The sequence below is a fragment of the Chanodichthys erythropterus genome, chromosome 18 (genome assembly GCF_024489055.1).
Source record: "Chanodichthys erythropterus isolate Z2021 chromosome 18, ASM2448905v1, whole genome shotgun sequence".
Taxonomy (NCBI): domain Eukaryota; kingdom Metazoa; phylum Chordata; class Actinopteri; order Cypriniformes; family Xenocyprididae; genus Chanodichthys; species Chanodichthys erythropterus.
The window spans coordinates 22443454-22456773 of record NC_090238.1 but is presented as its reverse complement, the minus strand read 5'-3'; the positions used below and the strand labels follow the sequence as shown (position 1 = coordinate 22456773).

Below are 13320 nucleotides of genomic sequence, written 5' to 3'. Positions count from 1 at the left end.
AGAATATATCTAAAATAGTTTGTTTTTCTTTGGCAAAAACTCAATGGCATATATCTTTCCTTTATTTATTTTATTGCTGCTTGTTTACTACTTGTTTTAAGCATAAACCTCACTAAATGTCATTGTGTACACTACTGTTCATTTTATTTAAAAACAAAAACAACAGTAATATTGTGAAATATATTGCAATTTTAAATAAGCTTTCTATTTTAAAGGGGACATATTATGTCCCTTTTTACAATATGTAAAAGGTGTCCCCAGAATGTGTTTCAGCTCAAAATAATTTATTTTACCATGTTGTAAATTTTCATTTTTGAGTGGAAGCAAAAACATGCCGTTTTTGTGTATGTATCTTTAGTTCACCCAAAAAGGAAAATTATGTCTAATTAATCACCCTCATGTCATTCCAAACCCATAAGACATTCTTTCATCTTCGAAACACAAATGAAGACCTTTTTTTGATGAAATCCGAGAGCTTTCTTTCAATTCATATGGATTAGTTTTACAGTCTCTTTTTTTTTAACTTTTTGAAGTGTCAAAGTGTCAGTTGTGTTGTTGTCGTCTATGGAGGGACAGAAAGCTCTCAGATTTCATCAGAAAGATACTAATTTGTGTTCCGAAGAGTAACAAAAGTCTTATGGGTTTGGAACAACATGAAGGTGAGTAAGTAATGAAAGAATTTTCATTTTTGTTTGAACTATCCCTTTAAATGCAGATGAGCTGCTGCTCCCTGCCACCCATCCAAAATAGTCCTGTGTCTTTACAGCTCAATGCCTCGGATACTCTGCCAAAAACTAACAAAACATCTGTTCAGATTACTCAAATAATTAGAGGCTCCCTTTAATGGTCAGTAATGGAGCTTGGATGTCATCTAGTGAAAAAGTTTGGTACTGCGCCCAAACAAAATCTTACTGAAAGCTCATTTTTGAAACATTCAACCTAAATTTTGGAATGTTGACATTTTTGGCTTTGATTTTTGTAATATATTATTATAAAATATAAACAATTATATTTTTATATTTTCATAAACTTCTATAGGTTTTTTTATTTCCTAATTTATTTCACTTCTACAATAATCTGACAAGTGTCTTCTTTAAAACCAAAGCATTCCTGAATTACAACCATTTATGTTTGGATAGTGCATTTTCATGTCTATGTGAAAAAGGGGGTGACAGTTAATTAAACCTGTTTTTCTCAGAATTCCGTTCTTGAAAATCAGAGCGATCAGCTGACTTCAGATAACCATAACATTTGTTACAGACAAGCTATGAAAGTAGCTTGTAAAAACAGATTTGGAAAGGGTGCCAATTCAGCTGTGATGGGTAAAATTTCACCATGTGATGGGTTTTTGCAGATCACATCATATATTAGATCTGTGTATTAAAGTGACAGCAGCATAATATGCAATACCTACTGCTGTATATATGTTAATATGAATCAAATAACAAAAGAAAAAACAGAAGATCACTCAATGTTCCTGACTGAACATTAGCTTTAATAAGAATATATTTCTGACTTGAATGCTGCTGGTAAATGGTCAGGTGGGCAGATAAACATGGCGGACTGTATATAGCTCACTTAGGGGAGGATCTAAGCAAATAGGGCAGATTCCATCGCCAGTCGTGGGTGGGGCCTGTTACATTGTGACATCACATTGTAATACATTCTCAAATGGCTCATTTTGAGATTTCAGATTTAATGGGATTGAAAATAACAAACGGAGTGAACAGATTTTTACCACAATATAGGGTCATTGTTTAAACACACTGCAGACACATAATTATGTTCAAAACAATACAAAGAGAATTTTGCATAATAGGTCCTCTTTAATATATTTTAAAATGTAATTTATTCCTGTGATGACAAAGCTGAATTTTCAGCATCATTACTCCAGTCTTCAGTGTCACATGATCTTTCAGAAATCATTCTAATATGCTGATTTGCTGCTCAAGAAACATTTCTTCTTATTAACAATGTTAAAAACAGTTGTGCTGCATAATGTCTTTGTGGAAATTTTATGTTTTTTTCAGGTTTCTTTGATAAATAAGAAGCTCATGTAAATATCTTTACTGTAACCTTTGATCAATTTAATGTGTCTTTGCTGAATAAAAGTATTAATTTTGTTCAAAAAAATGTATGGGACAGTAGTGTATATGCTTAAGAAACAATGATTTGCCAAAAGAGAAATAAAAATAAAAGACAGCACAGACACACTCTGACAACACAACTTTTTTCAGGCTTTTTTTCAGGTTTATATAATTGTACTGGAAAACCAGACTGATTCATAGCATAATTTTGCTTCTCTTTGATTGTACTAGATGACATTGGCGACAAGCCTTATCAGTAAACCATCAGTAAGTCCAGTTAACGTATCAGTGAATCCACAAAAACCCATCTATCCTATAGAGGAGAGACAGACACATGAATGTTGAAAAATAAAAATAGAAGAGCAGAAATTTTTTTAAGTGAGATAAAATAAAGCACAGTTGATCTTCTTCCTTGATCTCTACACACGCTGTCAGCTGGAGCCATGGTCAAGGGCTAATCTTATCCTCTTCACTATCTCTCTCTCACACACACAGATGAGTCAAGTCCTCCACTATCCCAACAGCCTCATTAGAACAGATTGGTGCTCTCTCAGCCTTGAAATGGAAACTCTACTATACTGCTGTAGTCGAGAGAGATCGGGTTTAGTTCAGAATTCTCTCTGCTGCTGCTGTCATTACTATTAGGGGAGCGGTAGCAGCTTTACAGATAGTATATCATCTTTTTCTCTTTTTTTCACACATTTATCTATACCAGACAGAGAGAATGCCCCCATGATTAAAATGGCTTAATAAACATTAAACAATGTCTTAATGCAGTAGGTTTTTTGGAGAATTAAGGGGTTAAGGGATAGAAAATCATTAACTCAATATTAAAACTACTTAATTTTTAATTGTCAAAGTAGGCTTACAAGAACACTTTGTTTTAGTAGTTCATATGTGTGGTTTTGCTAAGCATATGTGTTTATATGTTTTTTTAGGTACATATATGTGCCGTTGGGTGGCTCACGTCATGGTGTGTTCTGGAAGATTGTCTCCACGGCGCTGGCGTTTGGGTTTGTGTGTTTCTGGCATGGTTGCCATGACTACCTGCTGTACTGGGCTCTGCTGAACTGGATCGGGGTCTTGGTGGAGAACGTTCTCGCACTCCTCTTCTCCTCTCATCTTCATCACGTTATTGTGAGTTCACACAAACCCTGTTTTGTTTAGTATCGGCTTTAAATAAAGTTCAGCGTTTTAATGAAATAAGTTGTTATAAGGTTGCTCAATAAATGCCACATAGCACAACATTGATAATAACAAGCACTTTTGGTCTCGTCCTAGGTGTGCTGTCTGTCACCTCGGATGCAGAGGCGTGGCCTAGCTCTAATCTCCGCCTTCTCCACGGCTCTTCTGATTCTGTCCAATCTGTTTTTTCTGGGTGGGATCCATGTGGGTAGAATCTTCTGGAAGAGGGTGTTTGTCCAAGGTGGGTCATTTAAATGTATGCACTCTCTAACATACCATTTTTGAAAAAGAAGTACACTTTAGCATACTTTTAATAAGATTAATACAGAAATAATATACTTGAGTGAAAAAATTTACTTAATGTAAAATGAACTTAAGTGTGAACAGAATGTAATGTTTGGAACACTATGGCATCAGCTTTCTTACCTGTAAGCAACAGCGTTTTTCTTCAGGCCGAACTGAGGGAACGGCATTTTCTTTCAGTTTTCCCCCTCTGTTTGCCCTAAAACAGTTTCTTCACTGTCATCCAGTTTGAAATGTTGATTACAATTATGGAGGATTTTCAGATTTTCCCTTGCGGTGTTCTCGCCTCTGCTGGATCCTTCACTGGAAACCGAAAGTAACTTACTAATGCTAAACATTTACTCTTTGAATTCTCGCACCCAGGAACAATACAAGTCAACACCATTATAACTAAAAATTTGCTAAGAAGTACAGTATTTCCTACTAAAGCAAGGTGATACTTGACACCGGTAAGCATATCCATAGCAGACTATGGCCTTGGACAGCAACATGCCCAAGTGCATTATGGATGTTGAAATTTTCCTACCTATTTGGCAAAAGGGAAGACAACAGCCTTTTTTCACTGTTTTCTCTAGTCAGGTAGCATCAATTTTTAAAAAGAATTGACCTTTCTACTGCATAGCCAGCCAAGTTTTACTGAAAGCCCATTTTGCCAATGGTAAAGTACCCCTTTAAGTATGACTTAAGTACATTATATGTAATTTCATAATGACTTGATTGTCTTAAATAAGTTATTGTCTTAAAAAAATTAAATTTAAATGTAATATCAAATACCACCCTACAGTGTTATCATCAAATAATCAAAACATAATCATTATTAAAAAGCAGAGTTTTTTTCATGAAAGTGTACACTCTTTAAGTACACTTTTAGTGGCTTTTTATTTAATTAATCTCTTATATTATCTGCAAGTAAAATTTTTAGAGATTTGAAGTACACTACAAGTGCACATTTAATACAATTTAGAGCACTTATTTTTTTACAAGGGTAGAAAGACATTCACACACATCATTGGGATTTTATTCAACCCCATCTGTAACAGCTGATTAGTCAACCACAGCTGCTGACAAAGCTTAAACTCTGAAAATGTGAAAGTTTTCAACCTTTTAATGTTTTGTGGGTCATGTTAAGTCAGTAATTCAGAAGAAAACCTGTGTGGGACTGCCTGTCATTTCATCCAAGATCGAACCCAAAAGAGAGGAAATGAATTCATGTGTTACTGTTTTGTGGTGCATATGAGATGTTACAAATTATTTTATAAGATTGTTTCTAGGATTAGAGTGGTTTGTTATGAAATATTATTATTATTATTATTATTATTATTGCTTTTAATATTCAGTAGGGTTTTAAAGTCTGACCACACTGAAAAATTTGTGATTCAAAATCAAATTTAATCCTCTAAATCAGGGGTTCTCAGTGTTGGTCCTCGTCACACCTGAACAAGCTAATCAAGCTCTTCAGGATTACTAGAAAGCTATACAGGCAGGTAATTTTGGTCCAGGTTGGAGCTAATCATCAGTTTTCAAGCTGTGAAGTTTATGCAGCTCCAGTGCTGCTGCTATTTCTAATAAATTGTCTGAAATCAGCAAAATGTGGTCTCAAACTTTTGAACCCCAATGTAAATCCGTTTGAAAAGATCTTTGCAAAGTGCATCAAGATCTTGCTGGTAGCTAATTGGGAGCATTTATTGACAGTTGAAGCACCAGTGGGCATCTAGACATTTATCTTTAAAGAGTTATAGAAAGAGAAAGGCAGGTGTCTGGAAGTGTCTGTCTGGAAGTTTCTAGAAACTGCTATTCATCCATTTGCCACCGGGTACCATAAACACCACAGAGCCTTAACAACGGTCGCCATGGTATCATTCATTCTTGACATCTCTGAAAGGTAGCCACTGCGATCCCACCCACCCCCTACAGCAACTGTCAGTCAGATTCTGATGGAAAGGTTTTGTGCCGCTCAGTTAGAAACAGAAGGAGCTGCGGGGTACAGTAAGGCTCACAGAGAGACCTGCTGGGCCCAGACACTCACAGAAACCTGAAGTTATTCATTGCTTTATTCAGTTCAGTTCGCCATTTATTATAAGAACCATATCCTGCTACATTAGTTACATTTAATTTGTTATATGAGTTCAACTTATTACAGTAGTTATATATATATTTTTTTGTTTTACATGTCCATTTGAAGTAGTTCAGGTCTTGCATACAGTCCTGGTCAGAATTATTGGCACCCATGGTAAATATGAACAAAGAATACTGTGAAAATGAATCTGGATTGTTAATCCTTTCAACCTTTTATTTAAAAAAAAAAAAAAAAAAAAAATCACAAAAACATAACCTAAATAATTGAAAATGGAAGGAAAATCTCATTATGAAATAAATGTTTTTCTCTAATACACTTTAGTCACAATTAATGGCACTCTTTTATTATTGCAACCTCCTTTTGCCAAAAAAACAGCTCTGAGTCTTCTCCTATAATGTTTGGAGAACTCCTGACAAGAAATCAGAGACCATTCCTCCATACAGAATCTCTCCAGATCCTTCAGATTCCCAAGTCCATGTTGAAACACTCTTCGCTTCAGTTTTCTATGGGGTTCAGGTCAGAGGATTGGAATGGCCATGGCAGAAGCTTAATTTTGTGCTAAGTGACCCATTTTGATGTTCATTGTCCTGATGGAAAATCCAACCACGGTCCATTATAAGGTTTCTAGCAAAGGCTGTTAAGTTTTTGTCTTTTGGTATTTGATAGAATCCATGATGCCATGTATTTGAACAAGATGTCCAAGACCTCCAGCAGAAAAATAGGCTCTCAACATTAAAGATCCAGCAGTATATTTAATCGTTCACATGGGCTACTTTTTATCCCTGTGTGCACCAAACCCATCTCGTGGGTTTGCTGCCAAAAAGCTCTTTTTAGTTTCATCTGACCATATAACCTTCAAGTTCCAGTAGTGTCTGAAGCTGAATATGTTGGAGTTTGTTTATGGATGAGAGCAGAGGATTTTATTTGAAAACCTCCCAAACAACATGTGGTGATGTAGGTGCTATTTGATTTTTTGTTTTGTTTTGAGGCTTTCTGACCCCAAGACTCAGCTATTTTCTGCAATTCTCCAACTGTAATCCTTGTAGAGTCTTTGGCCACTCAAACTATCCTCCTCACCATGCATTAAGACAATATAGACACAAGTCCTCTTCCAGGCAGATTCGTAAAATTTCTTGTTTATTGTAAATTGTTAATTAATGCCCTGACTGTGGAAATGGGAATTTTCAATGCTTTAGCTATTTTCTTACAGCCACTTTTTGTGAAGCTCAACAATCTTTTGCTGCACATCAGAACTATTTTCTTTGGTTACCCATTGTGATGGATGATTAAGGGAATATGGCCTTTGTGTTTCCTCATATTTATGCTCCTGTGAAATAGGAAGTCATGGCTGGAAAATGTAATGTTGCTATTCACCCTGGTGTGCTAAAAAATGGAAATATGAAGGGGAAAATACTTCAAAGATATTTTACTCATAAGAATTTCTAGGGGTACCGATAATTGTGGCCGAGGTGTCAACATAAAATCATAATGTAATTGTCCCCCACATTCATTAGTTCTACTTGAATGAAAGGTAAGGTGTTTTTTTTTTTTTAAATTAAAAATCAAAAGGATTAACAATGCAGATTTATTTTCACAGCCTTCTTTGATCATATTTACCAAGGGTGCCAATAATTCTGACCACAACTCTAACTCAGGAAAATATTGTATTGGTTTATCCAAAGTATGCTTCATTGGCTTGCATAATAAGATTTTTTCACTTGGAGTAGGTCAGGTTATTGTTTATTTTATTTTTTTGTACAAGTATCCTATATAATACAACAATAAACTGTTCTTTCTCTTTCCTTTGAGTGTGTGTGTGTGTGTGTGTGTGTGTGTGTGTGTGTGTGTGTGTGTGTGTGTGTGTGTGTGTGTGTGTGTGTGTGTGTTGACATGTCTCTGTTCCTTATATACTTGGTGTGACGCAAGTCGAGTCATGTTGAGAGGATTTGTGTGTAGCTGGATGAGGACAAAGTTGAGAAAAAACACTTGCACAGATTTGTATTTTTACATAGACCAAGTGAGACATAACACACACTGCCTCTGAGCTCCTTAATTTTCTATCCAACTTTTTTGTAGCCCTTCTGCTAAATTGCAGTGTTTTGTGTTTGTAGTTGTCAGGACAAAATGCATTAAGTGGCCGAAGCTCTGACTCCAGCACCTGAAGGACAATGTGGTGTAACCAAATGTAATCAACATCCCCCTTCTTTCATTTACTCTCATTTACTTTTTGTTCCATCCTTCTTTTCTCGTCCCTGATGTAACAAGGCAGGTCCTTTTTAATGAACCCACCAGAGACAAACACACACACCTGTCTGGTGTGTTTTAACTGCTTGGAGCTCTAGTGGACATGCTGAGGGGGAACATTAAGCATTATAAGATTATAAGCATCTCCTCATATATATATATTTATATAATATTATTTAATATAATATAAAATATAGGTTACTTACACACTGTAGTCAGTTACTGACTAAATGACAAAAATTGCAGTTAGTAATGTATTCTAGATTCTCAGAGACTTTTTGATTACTTTTAACCTTTAACCTAGCTTGTTTATCACATTGACTTGAATAGGATAATCTTGTACCATATTGATATAAATTTCAGTGATCAAATGCTGTGTGGGTCTCAGTTTTCAGTGATAGTCACATGACTAGTGACTGGTCTGTGTGTGCAATTCCACGAACCACAAACTTGGAAGAGCTTCTGAACATATAAGCAGTAGGCTTTTTAGATAGGAACATTTTAAATATAACAAAGAATTAGAATAAATGAATTCTGAATAATTTACTGCCATTGTGAGACTAACATGTAATCAATAGAAAAAGTTTTTAAGTACCTAGTCTTATTATGAGTATTTTACATTTAATATAATGTAATTACAAGTACTTAATTTTTGGAATCTGATTACATAATCCAGATTACATGTAATCATTTACTACCCAGCACTGTGTGTATACATGGCTGTCACCGGTCACCGATAATAATTTGGAAATAAAAATATATAATAAAATATATAATAACTACTCAACAAAAATGTGAAAATTTGTAATCATTTAAAGATTATTTAACATTTATTCATCTTGCAATAGACCCTTTTTTATATTTAATTTTTAAAAAAAAAAACATGTACATTTATAACATTATATTTAGTATTATATTACTTTGCATCAAATTACAAAAAAAAAACTAGTTAACGCTGCTGTGAGGGTGTTTCTAATACAGCGGCTATGAGTGACGGTAAAAATGACATCTCTCTTCTGACTTCCGTTATCGATCTCTCTCTATTTTTTACCTCTTTTTGAAATTTGTGAAAACACTATTGCAGAGTTTTTCTTTTGCTATTTGCACAAATGGAAACGCACACAAAAAAATATTTAATGAAATCTCTCATCCACCGCTATAAAAGTTTACCCAACTATGACGACTTCCGCTTCAGAGAATCCCGGAAATGTGAAAAGGGTCTATATGTTTATACATTTGACTTTTTTACAGAGCGACAAATGAGAGTAACACAAGCAATTAATCCAAGGGAGGGAGAATGTAATACAAGTACTGCTACCATAACACATATCCATAAGTACTTGAGAGGAGCAGACATATAAGTGCATTAAGTTAAGTGCTTCCGGAAAAGTCTTCAGCCATTTTTGAAGATTATAATGGATTCTGTTGTTCAGACAAAGGTTATTTCTCCAGGGGGGGGATAGTGATTGTAAAGGTTTTAGAAAGTGACCCTGTGCCACATTGTGATGGCACCACTAAACAGTTGTTCATTTACTGACTGCAGGGGCAACAGAGAATGTAAATGGGAAAATGAGTGAATACACCCCTGTGGTCTAATAAGATTTCACATTTTATACCTCTTAATGTGTGTGAGGTTATAAGTGGAGCTCAAATTATCTCTGTACACTGCAGTAACTGCTACATAAGCAATTCTGTACTAAGAAAGCACCAGACTTTTTTGTTTTGTGTGTGTAAATTTTGTAAAATGACAAAAAAACTATCTAGACAGTCACTAATGCTTTGTTTTTGTCAATATTCTCAATTGGACCAGAAAGCCTTCATGTAAACAATTATGCTTGTATGCTCTGGCAACATTATAACAGCCCCTTTCTCTGATTCTGAACATAGAGAATGGGCACTGTGTAGTTTTGTTCAGAATACATGTAATGCATATGTAAACAAATATGTGATTTAGTTTGCAATGAATAGGGTTCACATAAACAGATCTTTCAGAATCTGAAATCATATAGGATTCATTTGGATTGACAAAAATTAGTGCATGTAAACATGCCAAGTTTCCTGCACAGAACATTTTGTGACCTATCAAATTCTGTGACCGTAGCAGGCGCTGTAGTGATGGTAGGGTTAAAGGTGCTGGATGTTTTTTTTTTTTTTAACTGTACTAAAGCATAAAAAATACTATATGTTTGCAGAGATTTAGGAAACATGCTAACAGCCAGTAATTCTACTTTGAAATGTGCGTGCCGGGTCGAAATGTCTGTGTGATCCCGCCCACTGCCAATTTACCCAATAGTATTTCAACACCCTGGGTAGCTCAGTAACAGTCCAAATTCAAAATATTGGAGAGATTTGTTTTTCCCCACCCCTCCTCCTTGAGCCACTGACTTATCCATGTTTTAATATGCCTCAGGTAATAGAGCTGGTGATAGAGCTTAGACGAAAAAGACAGCGTATTGCAGACGTGAAAGCCAGCAAACAAACTGGGTCAGAGATCGCAGAATCCACTCAACTTAAAAAACCTCTTCATCCATCTAAAAAGCTCTATGACCAGAGGCATATAAAAACACAGATAAATCAACAGATCAGGAGAAGGGGTGGGGGAAACAATGCTCTGCAGTATTTTCAATTTGGACTGCTCTAGAACTCATTTCAACTGCTAGCTGTCAATATTACATACTGCAAAAAAGTAAATAAAGTTGGGGTTAGTGTAAGGGTGAGAACAGGACCTACAATGGTCACAGAATTCAGTAAGTCACAGAAACACCATTTCTTCAAACGGTGTGGAATTTGCAAGTTAATTAGCCCTTGGAACAGTGTTGCCAAGTCTGCGGTTTTCCCACAGAATTGGGATACTTAGTTTTGAGTAGCAATTGGGTGGGTTTTGTTGTGAAAACCTGGCAACCCTGCCTTGGAATCAGACTTGCACAATAAATGAATCGTTCAGAGCCGTTACTGAGTTTAACTTTACAGCAAACTCTCTTACAGAGTCATGAGTCATTTTCTAGGTATGTCAAATAGGGACTGTGACATTAGGTTTGTGAAACTTACATTTGTCTACTTACTAGCTGGTTGCATATACTGTATGACAATGCGTAATTAAAGATATATATTCACAACATAGATTTATTGTATAAATTAATAACAGTGTTCTATAATAAACTGATAATAGTATTCTAATTTTTGAGCTTAAAATAGTATTGGATATTGTTTAACACATTCTTAAATGTTTGATTCTTATTTTTTCCTGGAGCCCTGTATCTGTCTGTTCAAGTACAGTTCAGGTGCCCTCAGGGAATTGACAAATCCAGATAGAGCCTTGCTTCCAGTTTTGTCTCTGCTTATTATCTTGTTTATAGGCTTTAAAGGTGCCATTGAATGTTTTTTTTACAAGATGTAATATAAGTCTAAGGTGTCCCCGGAATGTGCCTGTGAAGTTTCAGCTCAAAATACCCCATAGATTTTTTTAAATTAATTTTTTAACTGCCTATTTTGGGGCATAATTAGAAATGCGCCGATTCAGGTTGCGGCCCCTTTAAATTGTGCGCTCTCCGCCCCCGGAGCTCGCGCTTACCTTAAACACTGCATAAACAAAGTTTACACAGCTAATATAACCCTCAAAATGGATCTTTACAAAGTGTTCGTCATGCATACTGCATGCATGCGTCGGATTATGTGAGTATTGTATACTGTTATATTGTTTACATTTGATTATGAATGAATTTGAGGCTGTGATCCGTGGCTAACGGCTAATGCTACACTGTTGGAGAGATTTATAAAGAATTAAGTTGTGTTTTTGAATTATACAGACTGCAAGTGTTTAAAAATGAAAATAGCGACGGCTTTTGTCTCCGTGAATACAGTAAGAAACAATGGTAACTTTAACCACATTTAACAGTACATTAGCAACATGCTAACAAAACATTTAGAAAGACAATTTACAAATATCACTAAAAATATCATGTAATCATGGATCATGTCAGTTATTATTGCTCCATCTGCCATTTTTCGCTGTTTTCCTTGCTTGCTTACCTAGTCTGATGATTCAGCTGTGCACATCCAGACGTCCTGCCCTTGTGTAATGCCTCGATCATGGGCTGGCATATGCAAATATTGGGGGCGTACATATTAATGATCCTGACTGTTACATAACTGTCGGTGTTATGTTGAGATTTGCCTGTTCTTCAGAGGTCTTTTAAACAAATGAGATTTATATAAGAAGGAGGAAACATGGAGTTTGAGACTCACTGTATGTCATTTGCATGTACTGAACTCTTGTTATTTGACTATGCCAAGATAAATTCAATTTTTAATTCTAGGGCACCTTTAAAATTCAAACCACAATATTCTTTCTACTTACCTTTGTTTTGTACCATTCAAACTCTCTCTTCTCCTCTATTTCTTCCACAGGCTGGTCTTCCGTGGCCGTTCCAATGGTTGCTTTTCTATATTGCTTTGCACAAGTTGGTATTGAGTGGGACATGAGATGACAACACTGCTCAGGGTGGAACCATGGGAAGGCAGAAAATACAATGGTATTTAAAGTTTTACAATAGTTTCGACCAGTCACAATGTGGACAACTATAGCATTCCTTACAACTCCTGCAATATCATGTGATTATGTTTGTATATAATACTGCAGCTATGCTGTATTTGAACACTGTGTGAAAATGAAATGGTGTGAATGCTCCAGGTGTGTGTTTGATGGTTAATCCTGGTTTATTTATGAGTTTGTCTGAACACTGATGGTGACACATGCCTCTGATCAGCGGCCAGGATACAGCCGGACCATTGCTCTCGCTCGCTCTTTTTCTGTCCCTCCATCTGTGTATGTTTCCATCCTCAGGTTCATTTTGTCCCTCTGATCTTTCTTGTCCTGATCTATCTGTCTTATGTTTTTATCCATCATTCTCTCTTTCTTCTTGTGTCTCTTCTTCTATCTTCTTACTAACAGCTCAAGCTGCTCTGTGTGGTTAATTAGATCAGTGATCTGCTAGCCTGGAGTTTCTCCTTTATTAGAGAGAGGTAAGACGTGTGTGTGTTTCAGTGTTAGGAGGGATTACACTTTAAAGAGCTTTATCTCTGCAGCGTACCTTTATCAGCATCAGATTAATCTTTCATAATCCTTTCACAAAATCTCTCCCTCAGTTTTAGTTTGCTTTATTAGCAGGATAAAACTGTATATTTGTATTACCATATGCTTCTAAATGGCCATATTGCAATATAAAATTTTGCAATATAAAATAATACTTAAGTTAACAAATAAGCAAAATATGATTTTAAAAAAGTAAATATAAATGTAATTAAATTCAATTATTATTATGGTATGTATTATTAAAAGTAATTACAGGTGCACTCAGTATTATTTATTTATTTTTTTGTATTAATTTTGCCATTATTGCAATCCCTGTCTCTTTCTCTGCTCTG

At 35.5% G+C, this 13320-nt stretch overlaps 1 protein-coding gene across 6 annotated transcripts in view; it reads left to right on the top strand.

Moving 5' to 3' along the window:
- The window catches only part of hhat (hedgehog acyltransferase), a 46191-nt gene that overhangs the window by 29195 nt on the left and 3676 nt on the right, over positions 1-13320 (top strand). For 4 of the 6 annotated variants that reach the window (XM_067368477.1, XM_067368478.1, XM_067368474.1 and 1 more), the window contains 3 exons: positions 3026-3224; positions 3369-3513; positions 12304-12428. In XM_067368477.1, coding sequence (XP_067224578.1) covers positions 3026-3224; positions 3369-3513; positions 12304-12383 — 424 coding nt within the window. In that variant the 3' untranslated portion in view covers positions 12384-12428. Of the gene's footprint in view, positions 1-3025; positions 3225-3368; positions 3514-12303; positions 12429-12847; positions 13296-13320 lie in introns of those variants that run through there. The other 2 variants (XR_010892569.1, XM_067368475.1) reach the window with 2 other exon arrangements.